The 24,569-nt window shown below is 50.8% G+C and overlaps 1 protein-coding gene across 1 annotated transcript in view; it reads right to left on the reverse strand.

The window, feature by feature from the left end:
- Window positions 1-24,569, reverse strand: part of CAPN8 (calpain 8) — a 61,790-nt gene that overhangs the window by 21,049 nt on the left and 16,172 nt on the right. Inside the window, 13 exon segments of the mRNA XM_073796460.1 lie at window positions 1,694-1,730; window positions 3,109-3,326; window positions 5,904-5,915; window positions 9,582-9,757; window positions 12,711-12,749; window positions 12,752-12,870; window positions 13,808-13,882; window positions 16,588-16,673; window positions 18,759-18,842; window positions 19,864-19,993; window positions 19,995-20,018; window positions 20,284-20,300; window positions 21,022-21,140. Coding sequence (XP_073652561.1) covers window positions 1,694-1,730; window positions 3,109-3,326; window positions 5,904-5,915; window positions 9,582-9,757; window positions 12,711-12,749; window positions 12,752-12,870; window positions 13,808-13,882; window positions 16,588-16,673; window positions 18,759-18,842; window positions 19,864-19,993; window positions 19,995-20,018; window positions 20,284-20,300; window positions 21,022-21,140 — 1,136 coding nt within the window.

The raw sequence follows: 24,569 nt of genomic DNA on the forward strand, positions 1-24,569 counted from the left end.
ATATTTGTTTTCTATGTCTGAGTCTGTTTCTATTTTGTAAATAAGTTCATTTGTATCATTTTTTTAGATTCTACATATAAGTGATGTCATATTATATTTGTCTTTGTCTGACTTACTTCACTTAGTATGATATTCTCTAGGTCCATCCATGTTTCTGCAAATGGCATTATTTCATTCTTTTTTATGGTTGAGTAATATTTCATCATCATATAGACCACATCTTCTTTATCTATTCATCTGTTGATGGAGACTTGAGTTGCTTCCATGTCTGGGCTATTGTAAATAGTGCTGCTATGAACATTGTGGTTGCACATGTCTTTTCGAATTAAGGTTTTCTCTGGATATGTGGCCGGGAGTGGGATTGCTGGGTCATGTGATAGCTCTATTTCTAGTTTTTTTAAGGAACCTCCATACTGTTCTCCATAGTAGCTGTACCAATTTACATTCCCACCAACAGTGTAGGAGGGTTCTCTTTTCTCCACGCCCTCTCCAGCATTTATTATTTGTAGTATTGTTGATGATGGTAGAGTCAGTTTTAAGTTGATTTAGCAGGGAAAAAAAAGGGGGAGTGGGGGAAGGATAGTTCTTCCCACCTGAATTGTGGACTCAGATCCACCCCCTCCACACTGGCACACTGGCCTTTCTAACACACTTGGGACCACTAGGAGGAGCAGCTACTGTGAGAGACAAGGCCTGGGGGGCAGTGAAGAGGCTGAGCTGGCATCTACCTGCAGTGCGGAAGGGGAAGGGGGCAGGAGGGAGAGCTCTAACCAGCTGGGACCACCCAGAGGCAGAAGCACAGAAAGGGCCTCTGGTGCCAGGAACTGCAGCTGACTCAAGGCAGGGGCCACTACTGACCATTAGCTTAACTACTGGACACCAAGTCCAGTTCAGAGACTAATGGGAATGAGAAGGAACAGACAATGGGGCACACGTTTTCTATCTAATAGACTCACGGCATAACTGCCCCGCCCCCAGGGCAAGATGGGTCCATCTTTGGCACCTCCTCATGCATCTGCAGAAATAAGAGCTTAAAGATTTGATATATGCCAAATAATACCACTACCCCTCACAAAACAGGCACACTCAACGTGCTGCCTCTGTGCACCGCATCTGAGAAACAGGGCAGGGAGGGAGGGGTAGAGGGAGTGAGGCAGGTGAACCCACAAACTCTGTGCATTTCTTCCTCCAAAGTCTGCTCTGAAATGACCTCCCCCACGGAGCCTCCCAAAGGAGGTGTTCACTCCAGCACCCTCAGACTACATTCACACAGGCTTAGATCCATTGCTGGCGTGAGCTGCCCTTCATCTTTTTCCTTATGCTTCTGTCATTTGTCTAAAAGACTGGATGGAGGTCTGTCTAAGAGCAGGGACTAGATCTCTTTCTCCCATCGCCTTCTCCATCCCACCCAGAAGTGCTCAAGCTCACAGCAAGTGCTCTGAGGATCCACCTGCCTGAATGTGGGGGACACTCAGACTCCCCCTATGGGGTAGGAATGTGTTACAAAGTCTGGGTTCCGGGTGCTGTGTCTATCTCATCTTCATCAGGAAGAGCCAGGACCTAGAAAATGTTGTGGCCCTGATGAATAAAGTTATCGTCCTCAGTATATAAAGAGCAGTTATGAATCAATAAGAAATCCCAAATGACTGCTATGCATCAGTGTTAGAGCTTGGCGTACTAAAATGCGGCATACCTCATGTGGGCTTCCAGCTACTACATCCCCAATTTCCCTAAAACACAAAGAGAGAAAAAAACAAATTTGAGTAAGTCAAACATACAGCTAATGGCTAGGTTCTTTTAGGAAGTTTTTAGCTCTGCTGAGGGATTGGATTCCTACGCAAGACCTTCAGTTCCTACTAGCACCAAACTGCATAAACTGAACCAGGACCCCTCCCTTCACCTCCCCAACCACCCCCCCCACCCTGAGTTTTTCACCAGAGACAAGAACTGCCAAGTTCAGTGGGCACCCCATGGAATCTAGAATGTTCCCCCTGGTGGATCACTCTTCTGGGGAATTCTCTCCCCACCTTGCCCCAGTTACTATTCTCATCTTGCCCTAGGAACCCAGCTATGTGAATCCCTGTTGAAATGGTGTCTGAGGAATGAGCCACCAAGCCCACAGCCCACGTGTCCATGCACACACGCACATGGTTTACGTGGTGCAGTGTGGTGTGTGTGTGTGTGTGTGTGGTATGTGGAATGTGTGTGGTGTCTATGTGTGTGCTATATATGTGTTATGTATGTGTGGTGTGTGTGATGTGTGTGTATGGTATGTGTAAGGTATATCAGGTGTGTGTGGTCTGTTTGTGGTGTGTGTGTGGTAATATGTGGTCTGTGTGTATGTACGGCGTGTGTGTGTGGTGTGTATGTGTAGTATGTGTGGTGTGTGGTGTGTGAAGGTGTGTGGTGTGTGAATGTCTGTGGTGTGTGTGTTGTGTGTGTCTGTGGTGTGTGTGGTGTGTATATGTATGTGGTGTGTGTGATGTGTGTGGTGTGTATGTCTGTGCTATGTGTATGTCTGGTGTGTGTGTTGTGTGTGCAGTGTGTATGTCTGTGTTGTGTGTATGTGTTGTATGTTGTGTAGTATGTGTTGTGTGTCGTGTGTGTGTGTGTTGTGGATGTGTATGGTATACGTCTGTGTTGTGTGTGTGATCTGTGTATGTGGTGTGTATGTCTGTGGTGTGTGTATGTGTTGTATGTTGTGTAGTATGTGTTGTGTGTCGTGTGTGTGTATGTATGTGTTGTGGATGTGTATGGTATACGTTTGTGGTGTGTGTGTGTGTGTGGTGTGTGTAAGGGAAGAGGCGGTGCTCTCATCTAGATCCTCCTCTATGAGGTGCCCATCCCCACTGCAAGGAAAACGCTCTAACCAGGCTGTTACTGGTGCCCTTTCTCTCTAGCCTTGACCTTTTTTAAGGAAAACTCCCCCATGTCCTACAGACCAACGTGTAGGGGCAGTAGCAGGACACCTAGTGAAGGACGCTTGAGATCTATGGTGTTCTACAAATTTCTTCTGGGAGCCGGGGGTAGGTCCCACACAGCGACAGGGCCTGCACCTGCGCGGAGCCAGGTCCCTCTGTCACCCCCGCCACCCCGGACGGAAAGGACACGCCCAGGGCCTTGGCCTTCTTCTCCGAGAACACCCTCAGGCAGAAGTCGCCGTCCTTGAAGGGTCCGAAGGTGGACGGCACCACCACGTACTCCCCGGGGGGCAGCTGCACACGAGCTGAGACCTGGCGCAGGTTGACGTAGGTGCTGGAGTGGGTGGAAGGCTGGCGGCCCAGGAAGAAGACCCGGCCCAGGTGCTCATCCCTGTGGCTCTCCAGCTGTGCAAAGCAACAGTCAGGGTCAATGTCTTGTGAAATCCTGGAAGACGAAGGCCCCAGAGTTGGGTTTTATCGCACTAATTTAGGGACGGTTGATTTTTAACCCTGGGCTGAGAATCAGGAAGCCTTGGATTCTGTCGTGAGCTCACCGTGTGTCCATCATCAAATGTGTTCAGAGCACCTCTGGGTGCCCGGCCCAGGTTGAGGCACTGACCTTGGCCAGACCCCTTTCCCTCTTCCTGCTTAAATGAAGGATTGGACAGCAGGTGTGCTCCGTGTGTGTGCTCAGCTTCTCTCTGGATATCTGTCCTCATGAATCATCCCTCATTGAATCCAACAGACTCTCACTCTGCAGCTGTACCTGGGGGTGTGGCGCTGAGCTCCCCAATACAGGCCTGTGGCTTAAATACTGGTTCCCAAGCAACAGCAGCCAGGAGGGCCTGCTCACCTTGGCCTGGCTCGGAAAATTGCTCTACGAGGTACCAGGGTGATCAGATTTGGGGGAGAGGGGCGGGGCAGGGAGGCAGACAGAGGGGCTGGCCACCCCGAGGGAGGCCTGGCCCTCCTGGGAGGCAGAAGATGCTCCCCAAGACCCATCTGTTTGCTGGAGGGAGAGGGAGGTTGTGGTCATAGGCCACGGGCTAATTAGTGGCTACAGAGTGCTTTGAAAACGCTGTTGCCGGTGTTATTGCTGCTGTGATTAAGCCTCCCCATGGCACTGTATCTTCAGGACCAGGCTTCATCAAGATGCCTGTGACAGCGCAGGTGCTGGTGAGCTGCAAGGGCTGCGACTTCTGTGTGACCCAGAGCTGGACTGCCCACCCCAGGGTAGACAGTGCCTATTCGTGGTCACCCGACCCTCTTTGGCACAGCGGGACCCCCAGCCTGCCCCTGCTGACCTGGGCACAGAGCAGCCACAGCCTTGGGATCCCCCCCCGCCACCAGTTTTCTACCCTGGGCAGAATGCTGGGGCGTGGCCAGCAAGGCCTTGGCCGAGTGCAAGTGTTAAGGGGCTAAATGTCATTCTTGCCCTCCCTGATGACTGCGAGGGGAGGAAACAGGAAACCAGCAGGGGAGAAGGTGAAGTGTGGGATGGGAGGTGGGAAGGGAACGGGGCAAACTGAGTTCTAGCAGGAACCCAGGGGCGGGACAGATTGCAGACGCCTCACCTGGGAGGCCAGAGTGAGAGGTGGAGAGTACGGAGGCAGGAGCTGGGGCCCCTCTGTCCTACTGGGGACTCCACACAGGCATGTGCCACCAGGGCCCTGGCCCTCGCACCTCCCCGTGGCCTGGCCCAGCCACGAGTGTGTGGGCCCAGGGTCAGCGTGAGCACCCCTGGGGGGCTTGTTGAAAGTGCAGGTCCTCGGGCCCCAAGCCAGACCTGCGGAATCAGAGACTCTGGGGCTGGGGCCCAGCAGCCTGTGCTTTCACAAGCCCCCCAGGCCTTGGAACCGCTGACCAAAGAGCCACCGGCACCTGCAAAGCACAGGCTCCACAGCGATGCACGGAGAGCACCGGGAGATGCTCCTGGAGGCCGCACTGTGTGTGCAGAGGACCTCGCTCTCCTAGACGGGCCGCTTCTGATGGGAGCCACCACCCGTCAGACTTAGTGCACGTTTGAATTTAATGACTTTTGAATAGTGAAGAAGGGCATGCCCTAAATCATCCATTCGCTCTTGTCTGTTGCCTCCATAACCAATAATATGCATCTGGGAGCCATCAGGCAGGGTAGACCAGCGATCGGCAGCCTTGGAAGAAGGCATAGGCTGGAACCTGTGAACGTGGGCCTCATTGGCACATGCTACCAGGTGGCCAAGGCTGAGAACCCCAGGGGAGCAGGGATTAGCACAGCAGGGCAAACGTACCCCTACATCATTCGAGTAATAGACTCCGGCTGCGGTAGCCCCAGACAGAACAAGTGGTTCCTAACCTTGGCCACACGTTGGACTCACCCCAGAGATTCTGCCATAATTGGTCTGGGCACAGAGAGGTCTAAGAGCTCCCAGGTGTCCCTAGCGTGCAGCCGAGGAGAGGCTCGCTGGGCTGGGCCGAGCTGGGGCCTGACTGTGTACCAGCTGCGTGGATGAGGCCGTCTCACAGCACCCCACCAGCCCCTGCCCACAAGGCCACCGGGATAGCTGGGCGAGGCCTGGGACCGTATCAGGCAACCCCAGATGTAAGTACGACCCTGATGACATGCCTCTCTAACCCAGCTGTAAATCACTGAGGAGATGCAGGAAAAGCTGGGAGCCAAAAAGATCAAGGTGGTGCTTCCTTCTCTGGGCCTTTATTTCTGTCGGCTAGATAAACAGGAGCCTAAGTGAGCTACAGTCATCTTGTTTGTATCAGACCACCAGGCACACAAGGGGCACAGGTCGCCACTGTCCCCTTCCTGGCGGGTGGGACCCAAGTGTCTTTACCAGCTCTCTCAGGGGTAGCAGCTCACCGGATCCTGTGGGAGTCGGTTTGTGGGAGAACCGGCTTCCATCAGAGGAAGCACATGCCACTGGGTGCCCATCACGAAGGCAGCCCAGCTGTTCCTTACCAAGGAGGACATCTCCATCAGTGTTCACATACCTCTTTGGGGACCTACAGGGCAGGAGACAAGAGCATGTCACCTGAGGGTGCCGTGGGCCTCCCTTTGTGCCTTTGTGTCCCTCCCCACATCTGGCCCACAGACTGTGCAGTCCTGGGCCACTGGGAGGAATTCTGTGCTAAAGTGAGAGACATTAGCATTTCTGAAACTGGAAAGTCATTGGTGAATTTTCAAGGCCATCTGTGGACTACTGAGCCCTAGAAAACCGAAAGGAGAAAAAAGTTCTCCTTTATTTTCATATTGTATAATCTACCAGGACCCCAAATGTTTGAGGAGGACTAACCTTGGGGGTTAAAGGAGAACTAACATCTTACAGACCTAGAGACCTGGCCTCCAGATCAAGGGCTTGGCCAGAAAGGGGTCTCACTCAACTCGAGACATAATTTAATCACCACTGGCTACAGGGATTGGTCCAGGAATAGGCACGTGACCCAAGCTGAGTCCATCACAGACTCCTCTAGGATTTTCAAATTGGAACTAAGGGAAGGGACCCCCTTGTTTTATGTGGGTGATATTAGAGAGACTGTGCAGAAAGCCAGACCAGGAAGATGGCATTGACACCAGAGGGGAGATGTGAAGGGAAAGGGTCCTGAGAGCAGGCACGTCCCCTGTCCTAAGCATCCCTGTCCTTCCCTGGGTTTGGTGACATGAGCTGGTAAATTCCTTTTTCACTAGTCTAGGTAGAGTTAGGTCCTATTATTTGCAGATGGAAATGGTGATGCCCACAGGAGATCTCAGATGCAGAGTGGGAGTCCTCCCATGCTAGAGAAGGCTCTGAAGAGGGTTCAATCCCCCCTTGTCCTTTTCCCACCTTTGCCCCTCCCAAGCAGGCTCTTTTGACCGGAAGAGTAGCAAGGGCATTGTTTGTGGCTTAGGTCCGTGGGCAGCTGCCAACTCTGAGGGAAAAAAATTAGGGAAAATTTGGGTCAGCTGGCATCCTCACTCCGAAGCCCCTGTTTATAATTGGCAGCAGAAGTAGAAAAGTCTGCAGTCACTCCTCTAAGTTTGCATCTAAAGCTAAAATCCCGCATGCAGAGGTCCCGGCTGTCTGGGAGAGCAGAGGTCTTCGGGGGATCTGCCTCCCAACAGCCTTCTCTCCCTGGGCAGGGACTCTCAACCACCTCGGCTGTCTTTGCATTCACCCCGCCCACCGCCGCAGGCGATATGCTCTGATTCCACTGCCAAGAGGCCCCAGGCAGGAACTGAGCCAGCCAGCCAGGCCTCAGGTGGCACAAGTCCCCAGCCACAGCATCCAGACAGGAGCGCAGGCCAGCCTTGCCCACTGACGGATGGCAAGGGACAGTCACCTTTGAAATGCAAGATATCCTGAATGCAAATGACAGGCCCGTGTGGCAGGAGCCTGTTGTCACAGCAGGAAAGATTACAGGGGAGAGAGCGGGGGCCAGACGAGCAGGGCTTTTTAGCCTTTGGGGGTTTCTGGCTGTTCCTCAGTCACTGTCAGTTTTCCCACCTCAAACCAGACTCCAGTTTGCAGACAGTTAAAGCCAGAAGAAGCAGTTCCAGGGGTCAGAGAATGGTACCCCCTGCAATCCCTACATGGCCTCTCTCCAACACCAGGTACTTTCTACAAGCCCAGGCACAGACACTCCCTACAGGGCTGTACACCTTCCTCACCCTGACGTTAAAGTGGCTGTGTTCACAGATGTCATGCTCTAATTTATATGCCTCTGGCTGTAAGAGGAAGGTCCACGAATCACATACATGGGGTTATTTTATAAGCAGCTGTAAACTAATGTCTGAAAAATTGACATGCCGTATATATTATTTACGAGAGCAAATGCCATGCCCACAAAGCTATTTCCGTGTGTTAGCTCACGTACCTTTGAAAGAACGCTTTGTTGATCCGGTTATAGAAGGTAGAGCTGGTGGATGAAGAGCTGGTGGCCACAGTCCCCATTCAGCCCACTCTTTGGCCACGCCCGCCTCCTGCCTGCTCTCCCAAACTGTCACTTCCTCTCCAGCTGTCAAGAAGCACATGATGTCCCCTATGGCTGGAATGTTCTCCCTCGTCCACCTTTGAAATCCAGCTCTTTTTTTTTTTTTCCAATACACTGGCCTCTCACTGTTGTGGCCTCTCCCGTTGCGGAGCACAGGCTCTGGACACGCAGGCTCAGCGGCCATGGCTCACGGGCCCAGCCGCTCCGCGGCATGTGGGATCCTCCCGGATCAGGGCACGAACCCGCATCCCCTGCATCGGCAGGCGGACTCTCAACCACTGCACCACCAGGGAAGCCCTCCAGCTCATTTTTTGACACCCTGATCAAATTCTTCTCCTCCACGAAGCTATCCCTCTCTGAGGAGACCTCAGCTCACCGTGCTGGTTCCCGTCATAGCAGATCTGCCCTGCCCTGTAGTTAGTGGAGTGTGTGTGTGGTTTCCCCCTCTAGATTGTGAGCACCCTGAGGTTGATAACCTTCTGCTCTTCCTCTGGATCTCAGCTTTCAGCACGGCACCTGGCACGTGGCAGATACGCACTAAAGAAGTGTTGAATTGATATGCATAGGGTAAGTGCTTTCTTGGTTTTTTATCCCTATAAGCAAAAAATCTGTTTTGGTCCTACTTACATTCTAGGTGGGGATGGAAGGGATACGCTGGAGTAGAATTGGAGCTTATTTATTTGAAATACTTTTCTCCAGCCATCAAGCAGCAATTATTTTCCAACTCCCATTCCTCCAACACAAAATACACACACATACACACACACACACACACACACACACACACAACTCTAAAGCTCTAAGTTCCAAAATAAGTGAAAGAAAGGGGCTGGAGGTCACATGAGCTTGACAATTGCACTTTTCCTTACTGGTTTCTTATTACAGTACTTCTTTCCCATGCACTTATGTATACTGAGATGTTGGGCTTCCAGCCAGCTCTTGGTGTTTCTGATTAGAATTGTATTTTTCCCAAGAAATTCACTTTTAACAAAATTCTATAAAAACAACCACCATGAATCCCTCCGGAATTCGTTATAAAAAGTCTTTGCCTACGTAAAATAAGTGGATTCCAATTTGATCCTGGCTAGACTTGTCAAGACCCAGAGGTCTTGCTTTAACCTACTTGTTAGGCTGCGAAATCTATAGAGGGGTGGTTACAGGGCAAACTGGGGTATTGAGACACGCACTGCAGCCTGAGCCCAGAGCCAGCTGTGACCTTCAATCCAGAGACACTAGAACTGAAAATGACCTGGGGCTCCTTTCACCCCAGCCCACGCCTTGTGTGTCCCAACAAGTGTTTCAAGGTTGCCCAGGGAGAAAGAGGATTTGTCTTTGGCTCCCTTCCCCCACTCTGTGATGTCCTCATACTCCTTGTGTCACCTTCTTGGCTCCTGTCCCCTGAGAAGCCTATACCTGGAGAGAGTCTAGTAAGTATAGTTACACTGAACCCTCAATGACAGACAAAGCTTAATGAATTACACGTCTCAGTGTTAACAGTAGAGATTTAAGCCAGAGGAATGAATCTCTAATTGTGGAATTCAGGCCTCAGTAAGGCCACTGGGGGAGGCATTTTGGGGAGCAAGGAAAATGCTTGATTAGGGACATCCAAACAATAAGAAAGATTCGCTTCAATTGCTGGGCAAAATATTCTGACCAAAGACATCAGGCGTGCCGTGACGGCTGACCCCAGCTCCAGAGTACCTTGTAGACAGCATCGGCTATGCTGAGCATGCCCTGTCCCATCCTCTTCTGTCGCCTGCAATTCTTCTGCAGCAGCCCCAGCAGCACCGTGCAGCCGGGTTCACCAATGCTCTCCTCCTGGTGGTCGCCCACCTCGTCCAAAGAGATTTTGAACTGGGGATTGGTCCAGTAAGCAGCTAGAAGTCACCCAGGAGATGGTGGTTCCCCCCAGGGGGGGGTGAGGAGATCGGGAAAAATAGAACGAAAGGGAGGAATTTTGATCATCTCAAGGAAACATAACTCTGGCCAAACTGTGCCGGGTAAGCAGGGCTTGGCAAGTTTGCCTTACAAGGTGGTCAGTATTTCCTCCTATCTCCCTACCCCACCCGCATACCAGCACACACACCCCACGGCATGTGGAAACTTTACACTTGTCCATTTGATCAACCAGGGCCCAGATATACTTGACGGGATATTCAAGGTCCCGTGGTCCCAGGGCTACACTGGGTCCCCCTGGGAAGGAAACTCCAAGTCTTCTGGGGAAATGATTAACAGCTCCTTGTTCTCAGCCTGTGAAGAACTGATCTGTGAAGATGAACCCATCTCCTGGAGGAAGGAGGTCTCTGGGGGGAAAAGCAGGTCCCTGAAACAGATGAGGACAATTCTAGCAAAATCTAGCTACCAAGGAGGCCTCTCCTGACAGACTATAAGAAGATGACCAACCACTCTTGCCCCCTGGGAAGCCTGTCTGACGGGCCCCTGCTTCAGATCACAGCCCAAAACAGCCACGATTGCTGATCCTCTGTCCATTGATCCAGGGGCCCCACTAGATGGCTCAGCGTGGCAGCCAGAGATGAGGGACACTCCCTCAAGAGTACGTCATTTAATAATGCCCAAGGAATAATACTTGGCAATTAAGAAGCATGCCTGCCGTACCACCTATGGATATTTTAAAACACTGCTTCATTTCAAATATGACCTTAAAAAAAAAAAATCTCTCCAAATAGTGACTGTACAAGTCAAGGCACAGAGAGGGCAAATGGGTCATCCAGGGACACACAGCAATTCTATGACTGACTCAAGTGGCAGAGTATGATTGAGGAAGATAGGCTTGGCAGCCATCTCCATGCCAGGGCCTCAGTAATTTCAATAACGATGTGCCCTGGGGGAAGAAAGGGGTGGGGGATGGAGAGAGTGCTTAGATCTTCTAGGTAAGGGTCCAACCTGATACAATAACGGGGCATTCACAGGTGACCAAGAGCCACTGGTTATTATATTTTCTTAACAATAAAATTACTTATTGAATTCCACCTTCCCAGAACTTCCACTTCCAGATTTTTTTCTTTTATCTAAGGCACAAGTGTGTAGATTTTTTTTTTTTTTTTTTTTTTTGCGGTACGCGGGCCTCTCACTGTTGTGGCCTCTCCCGTTGCGGAGCACAGGCTCCGGACGCGCAGGCTCAGCGGCCATGGCTCACGGACCCAGCCGCTCCGCGGCATGTGGGATCTTCCCGGACCAGGGCACGAAGCCGTGTCCCCTGCATCGGCAGGCGGACTCTCAACCACTGCGCCACCAGGGAAGCCCCTACAAGCGTGTAGATTTTAAAACAAATATCTGTCGATTCCAGAGGAGCCAGAGACAATTCTGTAATCTTCTAAACTTACATCATTACCAAAGGGCAGGAACAGTCCATCTGTCCCGACAGCTAGCTGGCGGCACAGATGGGGTAGCGATTTCATGCAGACAGATACCTTAGGCACCCCTACAATTCCGAGCTCCCAAAATGATCCATGCAAATTTCCTACACATTTTCTAAGAGCTTGCTAATGGTGAGCATATTTTAATTTCTCCCAAATGCAACATCACTGCAATCTCTACATTTTTTGTTTACTCCTTAACAGAGCTGGAAGAAGAAAATGGGTCATAAAGATAACACATCCCATTTGTATAACACTACACCATTTACAAAGCGCTTCCGAAGGTGGGTATTATCCCTCCACTTTGACGATTGGGAGATGGAAGCTCAGACCAGGGAGACGACCCTCCCAGGGTCCCAGAGCTGTTGCACCGGGCATCTGAGCGACAGTGACAGGAAAGGACCACCCTCCTTCCGTCTCTGCCGTCAGAAATGGGAGCTCGGGTTGGATGGGGATAATGAACAAGAGACCCGGTCAGGACCCAGGACTGCACCCACATGGGATTTTATTCTAACGCTGCTTCCACGCCCTGAGCACAGGCCTGCAATGAGCTCTGTCGTGAGAACAAGGCCCAATGCTTACAAGTCGAAGTCGGTTAACAATGTCAACGTCAGACCAGGACCGGGCCTGGGGAGGTGGGCAGTGGAGAGGGTGGGTTTTGCTTTCTTTCATTTCTCCTTAGAGATGTGGGGCTGATTTTCGGAGTTTCTTCCTCTGGTGCTGCCTCAGCTGATTCAACCTAGGAGGAGCCTCTATGTGTAGATACTAGTGGTCTCCCGCGAACAGGGAAGGCTTCCCACCTTTAATAAGATGAGGGCCCGGGTTAGTGCAGAGGCAGCGGTTTGCGCCAGGCTATCCCCACCAGGGAGGGATTTCCGATGACGACCAGGGGAGTGGACAGTGGCCCTTCACACATCCTGTGTGTGACCACCCCTGACCCAGGCTGTCTGACTCGGGTGCAAACAAAGCGGAATGGCCGCTCGGATGGACGCGGTCTGCTGATACAGTGATGCTGAACCCGCGTCCCTCTAGCGCACCGTTAGCCTCTGTCCCAGGGCGCAGTGGGCCGGTTGCCAGCCAGCCGGGCCACATGGGGATGGAGGAAGCCTCAGAGAAAAACAAGAGGCCTTGGTGCGGGGTGACAAGAGCATGGTTCGTACAAAGAAGAACGGCCTTGGGGGGCAGGAGGCAGGTGGGTGAAGCAGAGATAGTCTGAACACACAGACGCTGAAGAATGACGTTACCTGAGATCAGGCCCCGGGTGAATGGCTGCAGAGCCGCCACCCACCACTGCTGCCCTGGCCTCCAAGCCCCAGAAAGAAGCTGGGCCACTAAGGGGTGCCAGGAGCCAGAGAACAGAGTGCAAAGGCACTGTCCCAAGATTAACACATAAGGATGCCCAGCCCTGGGAGGACAAGCCAGAAGAAGGTGGGCACGGCAGCTCCCGCCTCACCTGCGGAGTGCTGGCAGCCGCCGGCAGTGGAACCCGTATCCAGTACCCATTGAATAGAATCAGGTTCCACTTGTGCACCTCCTCGCTGCTCAGGGAGTCCAGGGACAGGTTGCAGATCTCTAGCCGAGAGAACTGCCTCAAGAAATCCGAAAAAGACATCCTGGGGGCAGAGGGACAGGTGGGCTCTCAGTCGAGAGAGCTGGGCTGGAAAAGTGATGGAACACGTGCCCCCTGGGCACAGGACGGACCAAAGGCCGTGGGCTAGCTCGAGTCTTTTCTGCAGCCCACTGTACAAATATGCAGGGGTCATTGACCACATTCCTCACTACTGTTAGCATCTCCATTTTTCTTAGAGAACCCCCACTCATATCTAACCAACCCCGCAAAGAGACGAAACCATCAACTGGAGAGACCCTGGCAGGTAAATTGAACCAAACCACCATCTCCAAGTTCCCTCCTGTTTACATCTAACTGGTGTTCAAGTCGGAGCCTAGAGATGGCCCCTAAACCACGTCATATTCTTAGCGGTGTCCCTATTATCTTCCTTAGCCCATGAGTGAAGGAAGTTATCTTTTTTTTTTTTTTGCGGTACACGGGCCTCTCACAGTCGCGGCCTCTCCCGTTGCGGAGCACAGGCTCCAGACATGCAGGCTCAGCGGCCATGGCTCACGGACCCAGCCACTCCGTGGCATGTGGGATCTTCCCGGACCGGGGCACGAACCCGTGTCCCCTGCATCGGCAGGCGGACTCTCAACCACTGCGCCACCAGGGAAGCCCAAGTTATCTTATTTTGCTGCTATGCTAAATCTTGGACTTAAAGAGATAGGAACAGTGCTCCTATTTCACTGGAAAGTTATGGAAACGGAGGAAGACAAGCTGATAGCTAATCCGTGTTGAAGCCCAGATATCTTGGTTTCAATGCTTCAGACGTACTGGTACGGAGGTAGAACTACTCTGGGGTAAAAGCGGGAGGAGAAACAAGCCCTCCTGGCTGGGAACCATGTGGAATTCCTGGAACACCTAGAGACAGCTGCCCACCTGTGAACCAGGAATGGACCCACAACTAAGGGGACAGCACTCCCGCAGGTGACTCTCACCAGAACTCTCCATCCTCAGCTTTCTTGTCCAGCTTTTCTTTCTGCCTGGGATCTATGTAATTCCACTCTAGTGCACTGGGAAAGAAAGAATAACATTAAAAGTTTTTTTAAAAGGAAGCAGAGGTGATCATTCCTGAAGGGTTTGCTGCAGTGCAAGCTATTTACTGCAGCCCAACTTCCCCCTGAGAAATGGGGAATACCGAAATGATAGCCAGGGGTGGGAGGGGGGTGTAGCCTGGGGAAGGGACGGGGCTCCACGGGCCCTAACAGGGTGACCCCAGGCATGCAGCGGGAACACTGCGCCATGGCTTTGCTCTAAGTTCACTCTCCAGGCAAGTTTTACATTCATGTCTGATTCAGCCCCCCAGGCCCTGATCACAGGCCTGGGCAAGTCCAAGGCAGGAGCTGCGAGAATGGCCACCACAGGCCACTCCACTGCTTCTCAATTGGTGAGATGTCCTTCTGGCTTATCTATCAGTCTCAAGTGAAGATACTGTGAGAGGGTCTGAGCATCTCTGGACACATGAACATGGTCCCCTTCCTGAGCCTGCAAAATGACCATCAGGCCCAGTTTTGTGACAATTTCCATGAAGTAATGTCACCCTGTGAGGCCTCCTGCTGGCGGCCTTTCCATAGCAGTACCCACATAATTTGTTGAAATGCCATTTCCAGCTACCTGACCTTTAAGGAGTTAGGTTTTCCTGAAATATGTATGCAACGCTAAATAACTGAGCAGTATCCAGATCCATCTTTAAAAAATCCCCTCCCTGATTGCTTTCAGCAAAACGTGGAGACCTCCCCGTCGCTGCATAAAAGCTGGGGCATACCCAAGCCCAGCCTCTTCCTCCAGGGGGGCTCTCAGGACCCCTAGGCATCAGAGATGGGAGCACCCAGGGCCTATTTAGTTCATGGAAATAGTCATTGGATTAGACCAAACCTCAGGGGCTTCCCTGGGCTTCCCTGGTGGTGCAGTGGTTGAGAATCCACCTGCCAATGCAGGGCACACGGGTTCGATCCCTGGTCCGGGAAGATCCCACATGCTGCAGAGCAACTAAGCCCATGCACCACAACTACTGAGCCTGTGCTCTAGAGCCCGCGAGCCACAACTACTGAGCCCACGTGCCACAACTACTGAAGCCCGCGCGCCTAGAGCCCATGCTCCACAACGAGAGAAGCCACCGCAATGAGAAGCCCGCGCACTGCAATGAAGAGTAGCCCCCGCTCGCCACAACTAGAGAAAGCCCATGCGCAGCACCGAAGACCCAACACAGCTGAAAATAAATAAATAAATGCATTTTTTTAAAAAAGAGCCAAACCTCAGAATGTGCTTGTTATAAACAAAGATTAGGGGACTAGCTGGAGAATATGAGATCTGACCTAAATCTCCCAGTTAGTTTTTTGAAACTTAAAAAAAAAAAAAGTTCTAATTTAAAGACATTGGGCTGAGACTAGGGAATGTTACCTCAGAGATGCAGCACCCTCCTCCCCCAGCAGCCATGGATAAATACCCCTGGCTGCGTCTCCACATGTAGCCTGCGGGGCTTGCCTGTCATCACCTCACACCCTTGGACCTGTCCCAGCCTGTTAGGGACTGAGCATCTTTGGGGAAAGGAGATAAAGTCATATAAGCCCCGTAAGCAGCTTGGGAAGCAGCTGCTGCTTAAAATGGCTGAAACTGGGGTTTCAGTTTCATTCAGCCATGACATCCTTTTGGGGCAGTTGGCAGAACTAAGGTTTTGGGTTTTGCTCCATCATAGGCAGGAGAATGAAAAATCTTTAATATAAGAGGTGATCCGTGGCCCTGGGGATGTGTTTCTTCATGATACAAACCTCAAGGGAAGTACCAGCTACGAGCACTAATGATGTGTGATTAGTTCATAAATGTAATAAAGTTCCCTTCCAAAGCCCTGGTGGCATCATGCAGTGTGGACAGCACATATGAGGTATATACGAGGCTTAAGGATGTGCTGGGGGGGCGAGTTGTTATTATGACCATTCCCACTTCTGGTGGCTCTTCATCAGTGACACTGGCCAATTCTCCATCCTTCCCCAGCGCCAACCTGCCTCCCCCGTGCCAGCGGTGCTAACTAGGATGGAAACTGGGCCATGCTCTCTCCATCCTCTGGTACCACGGTGGCATTGATTCCAGGGCACAGCTGTCCCAGGACACCACAGGAGGCCTCTGTGTCCAGGCACCACCTCTGACTGGCTGCCACTCTCCACTGTGAGAGGTCTGGGCCCCTCCGTTCATTAATGGCTTTGTTGGGAGAGATCATTACGCCCGCCTGTACTGAGCTCTGGGGGAGCGGGCGTCACTCCCACTCATCCTCACTGCCTCTGGCGGCCAGTGGCTCCTGGGATCCAGTTCCTATTTCTAGGCACGTTTCTTCTTGATGCTGAGGGGTTTGGCCTTTGTCCGAGTGACCAGGCTTTGTGGAGTGGAAAGAATCCGATGGAGAGTGAAGGGTCTCACCTTTGGATGACCGCGGTGGTAGGTAGAAAACAAGCCAACCCTCCGGCGCTCAGCAAAATTCCACTGAGCTGCCAAGCTTGCAAATGCCAAAGCGGAGCAAGGAATCGAAGACTACAGCTGAGTGGTTTTTGTTTGGCTTTTCCCCACCTGGAACCACCTAACACTCCTTTCCGAACAGGCTGTGTGCTTTGTGGACGGAAAGCACTGCCGAGCATACTCCACTGTGGGTCTCACGATCACTGCGTGTTTTGCGTGATGCCTGCCCACAGAGGGAGGTGAGCACGGCCGGAGGGAGGAAAGAACCTACTCATCGCTCCAGGCCCCCATCCATTCCACTTCGCCCCACAGGTTCCGGAGTCTCATCAGCTTCTCTGGATGGCCCCGGAAATCCACCTGCAAGGGCCACAGACAAAGGCAACTGAATCGCCGCGCATACCCCTGCTGCCCTGCGTTCATGTCCTCGCCTGAGCAGACCTGCATCCAATTCCTCAAATGCCCCTAAACAACCACTTATATTTGCTTTTAACACATGTTTTCAAGCCTTAGCTGACTACTCTATTTTCCACAATCTGGTTGAATAAATAGTAAGTCCAGCATAAAAACAAGTGTCTATCTGCTGTAACTTGGATTAAAATTGGATAGTTGACTGACTCAGTTCTTAATATATGAGACCTATTGACAATCAATGCCCTCCAACAAATACTAAGAACAGAGCAGTTAGCATTTTTCGAGCAGGTAGTATGAGCTAGGCATGGAGCTGGGCAGCTCGGATGCATTATTACCTCATTTAAACCTCACCACAATCCTATAAACTGGGTGCTGTTTTATCTTCATTTTCATCTCTCTCAAAACTCTGAGACCCAGAGAGAGTAGATCTATGTGTATGTATAACTGATTCACTTTGCTGTACACCTGAAACTAACACAACATTGTAAATCAACTGTACTCCAATAAAAATTTAAAAAAACAAACAAAAAAACCTCTGAGACCCAGCCAGAGGGGTTGAGTTATCCAAGATTACCTAGTTAGTAAGTAGTAGATGGAGGACAGGCACCCAGGCAGTCTCTCTCAAAGCCCATAGTGGGTAATCCATACATCCACCTTCTCCTATTGTCTACGGAACACTCAGCAGGAGCCCCCACGTGTGCCTTTGCATACACGTGCAAACATGATGGACCATTCTGTCTTCAGTGTCTGACCTTCCTTTGTATCCTCTGTCATGCTCTCACCCAGTGTTTACATATACGTGCTCAATTCATATTTGGGAATTGACTTCATTAAAGAGCGTATTTGTGAAACACAAACACACGTAATGAACATTCATGCCTTTTTAATAAATAACAAAAACTGAGACAACCACTGCGTTTCCTTTTTTGCCTTGGCCATCAGGAAACCCAAAACAAAATTAATTTCTCAACTGGAGCGCTGTCTTTAGCCTAGAGTGTCTGGTGTATTTTACCTTTGTTGTATGGTTTTATTGTGTCCATGCTTTTCATTGTAAACCAATGCACATCCTTTTTGGAGGTAAGCAGACTATGGTCAATAGAAATAATGAAAAGTTCAGCCTATGCTTTCTCCTTGGGTTGGAACGTAAGGAATACTTGCTTTCCTTCCCACCATCACACCCCACCTTGAAAGTTGGGGCAGGTTTTACTGCCTTTTTCTCTTTGGAAATCCTATGGGTTTCCACTGCTTTACCTGTACAAACATACTTTTTTTTTTTTTTTTGCCATATGACATACAGTAAGATATACTTTTTTAATGCTTTTCTTTTTTTTTCATTTTATTTATTTATTTTTGGCTGCACTGGGTCTTGGAAGCTGTGCACGGGCTTTCTCTAGTTGCGGAGAGCAGGGGCTACTCTTTGTTGCGGTGTGCGGGCTTCTCTTTGCGGTGGCTTCTCTTTTTGCAGAGCACGGGCTCTAGAGCTCAGGCTCAGTAGTCGTGGCACATGGGCTCAGTAGTTGTGGCTCATGGGCTCTAGAGCACAGGCTCAGTAGTTGTAGCGCATGGGCTTAGTTGCTCCGTGGCATGTGGGATCTTCCCGGACTAAGGCTCGAACCCGTGTCCCCTGCATTGGCAGGTGGATTCTTAACCACTGCACCACTGGGGAAGCCCAAACACCCTTCTTAGAATGAGTGTAGATCTAACTGACAATTTCTACAACTTTCCTCCAAAACTTCGTCCCTCTTCCTGGCCACATCTCAGAGGATAGCCTGCATTTAGTTAGAACCCATGGAGCTGAAGCTCAAAGAGGTTACATTATCCATCTCTGAGTGGGTAAGAGGTAGGAGGGCCCTTGTAATAAGCAAGAGCTGAGTGTGGGTCGGTGCCAGGGGCTCTGCCACCAGAGATGCTGCACCTCAGCAGGGCAGGGAAGGGCTAGGTGGTGATTCTCTCTCTTTCTCTCAAGGATGCCAGGGATTTATGGTAGTATCATTACGCATTGCCCTTCCGTCTCCCCATGCCCAAGTTTACCTCTTCGACTCCAGTGACAGAGGACGCGTGACTCTTAACCAGCTTCCGGCTGGTGATGGCTTCTGCTGCAGCTGCACTGGAGACCTGAGCTGAGAGTAAAGTCCACTCAGAGTGGCTGCCCCTGACCTTGTTGGGGCCAGTCCTACAATGCTTTCCAAGGACATGCTACACAGCCACAGGGCCCCAGTGCAAGGCTGGCGGGGGTGGGGGCAAGGACAGCAATTAACCTCAGGTAAATAGAGCTCTCTCCATCCAAACCCTCTTTGATCAGGCCTGCCTGCCAGTCCTGGAGTATGACTTACCAGCCTTTGAAATGACACAGGAAGTGGGAAGCCATTTATTCTCCAGGGAGGACCCCACGCTGCCTGCAGAAGACTAATTATACATGACTGTTGGCCCTGTTTCACCAGTGGCGGTGGGTGTCCCCAGGGTCCCTCCTCAACAGCCCCTCCCTCTCCCCAGACCCCAAGTCACTTCTCCACCAGAAATACACATATCCTGCTGGGGTTTTTATAGAGAGGAGAAAGGGGGACTGCTCTTGCTTTGCCATTCACGTGTGTGAGGTCACCAGGTAAGGGTCGAGAGAAGGAGAAAGAGCAGGTGGAGGGGCAGGTGACAGCAGACCACGTGGCTGGTGGCCTCCAGGCTACCTTGGAACCGCATACAGCCAGCCCCCACACAGGGCACCACCCCTGGTTCAGAACCTCTTCCCTTTTCTTCAGTGTTCTCAAAGCCCATCATGTATCGTCAATCACCATATTTGTTTTCCAAAATCCCAAGATTACTTAGCAAGAGGGGGTAGCAAAGGTAGGGCCCAGGATCCAGAGATCAAGGCTGCATTCTTAGGGCAATTCCTGCAGTACTAACGGGGCTTAACACTTAGAACTCCTATGGTGTCTGAGTTTATGAGACCAACTCCAGTTCCTACCCATTAATTAGGTCTTCCCACTGGCTCCCACGTGCTAGGAACAAATATGTCACAGGACTTGCCCTGCAAGTCCTAGACTCTACTCTGGCCCAAAGCCTTCCCAGCCTCTAGCCCCTGTCCGGTTTCTTCCCTTCCACACATGGGGAAGGGCAGCAAAGAGAAACCTTCCCGGCTCACATCAATGGAGCAGGCCAGCAGAGACCCTGCTCGAAGGGCCTTCCGGATGATCTGAAACAGACTGGCTGGTGGCGTCTTCAGCTCATAAAACTCAGAGATGCCACCTGTGAAATCCTCAAAGCCCTCCAGCAAGAGCCTCATAAGAACTGTTGAGCCTGTTGGAAAAAAAAAAGAATACATGCATCATTCAGAGCCATTAGCAACCCCAGCGAGGGGACCACATGGGATGGGGTAGGTAGGACATGGTGTGGTCTGGAAGGGACAGGAGGGCCTTTGCCAATTTTGTCTGTGGGCCAGGGAGGGGCTTAGGCACACTTTCACGTGGCCAGCTCAGCACTTTTCCAGGAGCAAATCTCAGATCACCTCTCACCAAGCCATGTGCTCTTTTAAAAACCAAAATACAATCCTTCCAGAGCTGACCTTGGCTTCTTGGGTTTCTGGGGGTTGGGGGCATGGGTAGGGATGATGGGGACCCTCCCTCAAAGCTGAGAGGCATCCCTTGGGGTTTGCTTTGGGAATAGGTCTGGGAAGGAACAGGGGTTGCACAAAAGGGTACCAGTCAATGAAACTAATTCAAAGAACCCCAGAGAAGACTTTGAACATTGAATGCCAGTGAGAAGGAGCATGACTCCCAAGCAAAGGGTAGAGACTTTGATGAGTTTGGGATCTAAGTACATTTGCTTTATTCTTCTTCTTTGTCATTCTTTTAAAAATTCACATTGGGGCTTCCCTGGTGGTGCAGTGGTTGAGAGTCCGCCTGCCAATGCAGGGGACACGGGTTCGTGCCCTGGTCCGGGAAGATCCCACATGCTGCGGAGCGGCTGGGCCCGTGAGCCATGGCCGCTGAGCCTGCGCGTCCGGAGCCTGTGCTCCGCAACGGGAGAGGCCACAGCAGTGAGAGGCCCGCGTACCGCAAAAACAAAAACAAGGTGCCTTCCTCAAGGTCACATGGCCTGGGGGAGACAGGAGGGGATGGATGTGTGGATGCTTGGATGGACATGTTAAAGCAAAGTTTCTCAAACTCAAGCACGCATCAGAATCCCCTGGAGGGATTATTAAAACCTAGGCTACTGGGCCCCAAACCCAGATTTCTGATTCTCGGCATGGGTCCCAAGACTATGGAAAGTACTGTCAAGGGCTGTGAGCAAGCCAGGATACCTGAAAATGAAAGATTCCCCCGTAGTTCTCCTGGAAGTTCTGGTCCCTGGGGTCCACGCAGTAAAGCAGCTCTTCATTCAAGGTAAGGGAGGCAACGGCCGCCAGAAGCCAGCAGTCACCTGCACCATGTCATGGGCGACACGCACTAGTCAGGCCAGGCATGCAGGGTCCCTGCTTTCTCTGAGCCTCACTGGCCCATTCAATCCAGAGTCACATGACTCCCTTCTGGGTCAGATAGTCTGGGACTCTTTGCCTCCAGTGTCTGAAGGTCCTGCTGCCTCCTTGGAAGTTCTGAGCTTCTCCCTTCCCCCCACCTGCCACAGGCTGACCATTCCACATGTCCTAAGCTCTCAATCAGTGGAGTAGAAAGTGCAAAGAAAGAAAGAAAGGAGCAAAAATCATCCTCTTTGATATGGGGAGGGGCAAGGGTGGGCTGTGACAAAGTGAGAGAGTGGCATGGACATATATACACTACCAAACGTAAAATAGATAGCTAGTGGGAAGCAGCCGCATAGCACAGGGAGATCAGCTGGGTGCTTTGTGACCACCTAGAGGGGTGGGATAGGGAGGGTGGGAGGGAGGGAGACGCAAGAGGGAAGAGATATGGGAACATACGTATAACTGATTCACTTTGTTATAAAGCAGAAACTAACACACCATTGTAAAGCAATTATACCCCAATAAAGATGTTAAAAAAAAATCATCCTCTTTGATTCCTTAATAACAACTTTAAGAAAACATTTGGTTGGAGGAAACACTGAAGCTATTTGGCCAGCTCAGGATGCGTGTGTGTGTGTGTGTGTGTGTGTGTGTGTGTGTGTGTGTGTGTGTGTGTGTGTGTGTTCCTTGCTCCGCTTGACCTTGGATAACGGAGAGTTGTCTCTTCGTGTCTGCTGGAGGACTGCCCTTTTATGTTTCAGAGCTCACCATGACAGCTGATAAGACTTCTGAGATATTGATTAGCATGAAAAGATCATACTTTTAGTCAGAAGAAATAAAAATCAAGAGAGGCTAAAAATGTTAGGGCTCAGTGTTGGTCACTTTGGAGATCCAAGTAAGTGCAGAAGAAAAGAGAAAACTGCTTTCTGTACAAGTCGGGACCCCCCAGACCCGTGCCCCTGAGCAGTACCTCCACGGAAGGCACCATTATCCCCTGTGGTGTCGACTTCAAAAGATTAAGCACAGCCCCAGACACCCTTTACTGACCTTAGCATCCTGTGGTGGATCTATCATCCTGGAACTGATGTAAATTTGTCTCACATCTCATTTATAGGCTTCTTCTACAACAGTCTCTGAGATCTCAGTGTGCTTACGTATGCTGCTCATCGTGTGAAGGAATATTTCATCTTACTGGCCCGACGGCTGCCTCTTCCCAGTTTCACTCCAGAGCCCTACCTCCAGGAGTTTAGGGCTTGGAGACAAGTTCCTCCCATTCCTATCCCCATCAAATGGCTCCAAAATCTAGCCTGTGTGTCTCAGCCTTCACTTTGCCCACAAAAAAAAATCTGAAGCTCTTCACCGTATCTTCAGATAAAAGCCCCTTCAACCATCCAGAGACCCTCTGAGGACCTCGTCTAACTCTCTGTGTTCTTTCCACGCTGTGGCCCAAGCTGTACACATAGTCCAGGATGAACACACCACGGTTCTCTCAGACGTGGGCTGCCTGAGCAAGTGGTCAGGAAACTGTGACACAGGAACCCACCTCTGAGGACCCATCATCTGCTCAGTACGGCTCCGTCACCAGGTTATCCTAGAAAACCCTTTGCTCTATCTGCCCTCATCTCTCTCAACAGAGAGGCTCATGATTTGGTCCCAAATGAATTCCTTTCCCTCTTCCTTTCCCTGACCAGCCTCATATAGTCTCTCTCTCTCTCCGTCTCTCACACACAGTTACTTTTTGAAGAGCTTTTCTGACCCAGAAGCCAGCCCTGCTCCTGACAAACGCCCTCCCCCCGATGGCAGTGGGCCCCCAGGTGGGACCAGAGCCGGAGGAGATAAGAATTGGTACAGCAGGCACGGGACTGTGGCTTCTCACTAAAGAAGACCCAAGGGGGGCAGTACCTCATTCAAAGGCAACTTCCAAAGAGTGGATAAAATAACAGGTTTTCTCCTCTCACTCCAGCCTTCTTCCTGTCAACACCTGTGACCACCTCTTTCCTCTGCTCAGAAATCTTCAACTTCCTCCATTGCTTAAGAACAAGATAAAAACTAACAGGGCCTCAAGACCCTTCCCAATATACCTCCACCCTACTTCCCCAGCCTGCTTCCCACTGTCCTCCCACCATGAGTCTGATCTCCAGTCGAACTCGCATCTGCACACACCACGCCCTGGTCTTTTCCGGCACACGCTTTCACTCATCCGTCCCCTCGGCTTGTAGAGTCCTTGCTGCATGCAGCACCACCCTCTTTCCCCGCCTCCACAAAGCCTTCCCTGATGCTTCTCATTCTCCAGCCGCAGGTCACCTCTTTTTCTTTGTGTTTCCTAAAGACCTTGTTTATACTTCTCTGTGCCCAAGCTGCTTCCCAATCCAATCCCTGACCCACTTCGGTGTCCCGTGTGCTCCCTCCTCAGAGCCCCCAGCACCTTCTTGGGTGACTTGAACAAGACTGTCTCTGCAATCTCTTCCTGCAGGACAGGGATGTGGATTCCCCATCCTGGCATCCCCAGCGGGTGGCTGACACAGAGTAGGGGCTCAATGACCGTCTGATGAATAAAAATAAAGATGTGCAGAGAAAGACAAAAATCATATGATCTATATCACTTATATGTGGAATCTAAAATAGCACACAAATGAACTTATTTACCAAACAGAAACAGACTCACAGACACAGAAAGCAAACTTATGGTCACCAAAGGGGAAAGGAGGGAGGGATAAATTAGGAGTTTGGGGTTAGCAGATACAAACTACTCTGTATCAAACGGATAAACAATAAGGTCCTACCATATAGCACAGGTAGGACAAGATATTCGATATCTTGTAATAAACCATAATAGAAAAGAATATGAGAAAAGATATATATATATATAAAACTGAATCACTTTGCTGTACACAAATATTGTAAATCAACTATACTTTAATGAAAAAGACTTTAAAAATTATTTATTTATTTTTTCATCATCTTTTTAAAAAATTATTCATTTATTTATTTATTTTTGGCTACGTTGGGTCTTCATTGCTGCGCACAGGCTTCCTCTAGTCGTGTCAAGTGGGGGCTACTCTTCATTGCGGTGCGCGGGCTTCTCATTGCGGTGGCTTCGCTTGTTGCGGAGCACGGGCTCTAGGTGCACAGGCTTCAGTAGTCGTGGCTTGTGGGCTCTAGAGCGCAGGCTCAGTAGTTGTGGATCGCAGGCTTAGTTGCTCCGCAGCATGTGGGATCTTCCCGGACCAGGGCTTGAACCTGTGTTCCCTGCATTGGCAGGTGGATTCTTAACCACTGAGCAACCAGGGAAGTCCCTTAAAATTTTTTTTTAAGTAAATATGTGACCAAATGAATCAATGACTCATATTTTGTTCTTGTGCAAATCCCCAATAGCACCTACATGTTTG

Source organism: Tursiops truncatus, chromosome 1, assembly GCF_011762595.2.
Source record: "Tursiops truncatus isolate mTurTru1 chromosome 1, mTurTru1.mat.Y, whole genome shotgun sequence".
NCBI lineage: Eukaryota > Metazoa > Chordata > Mammalia > Artiodactyla > Delphinidae > Tursiops > Tursiops truncatus.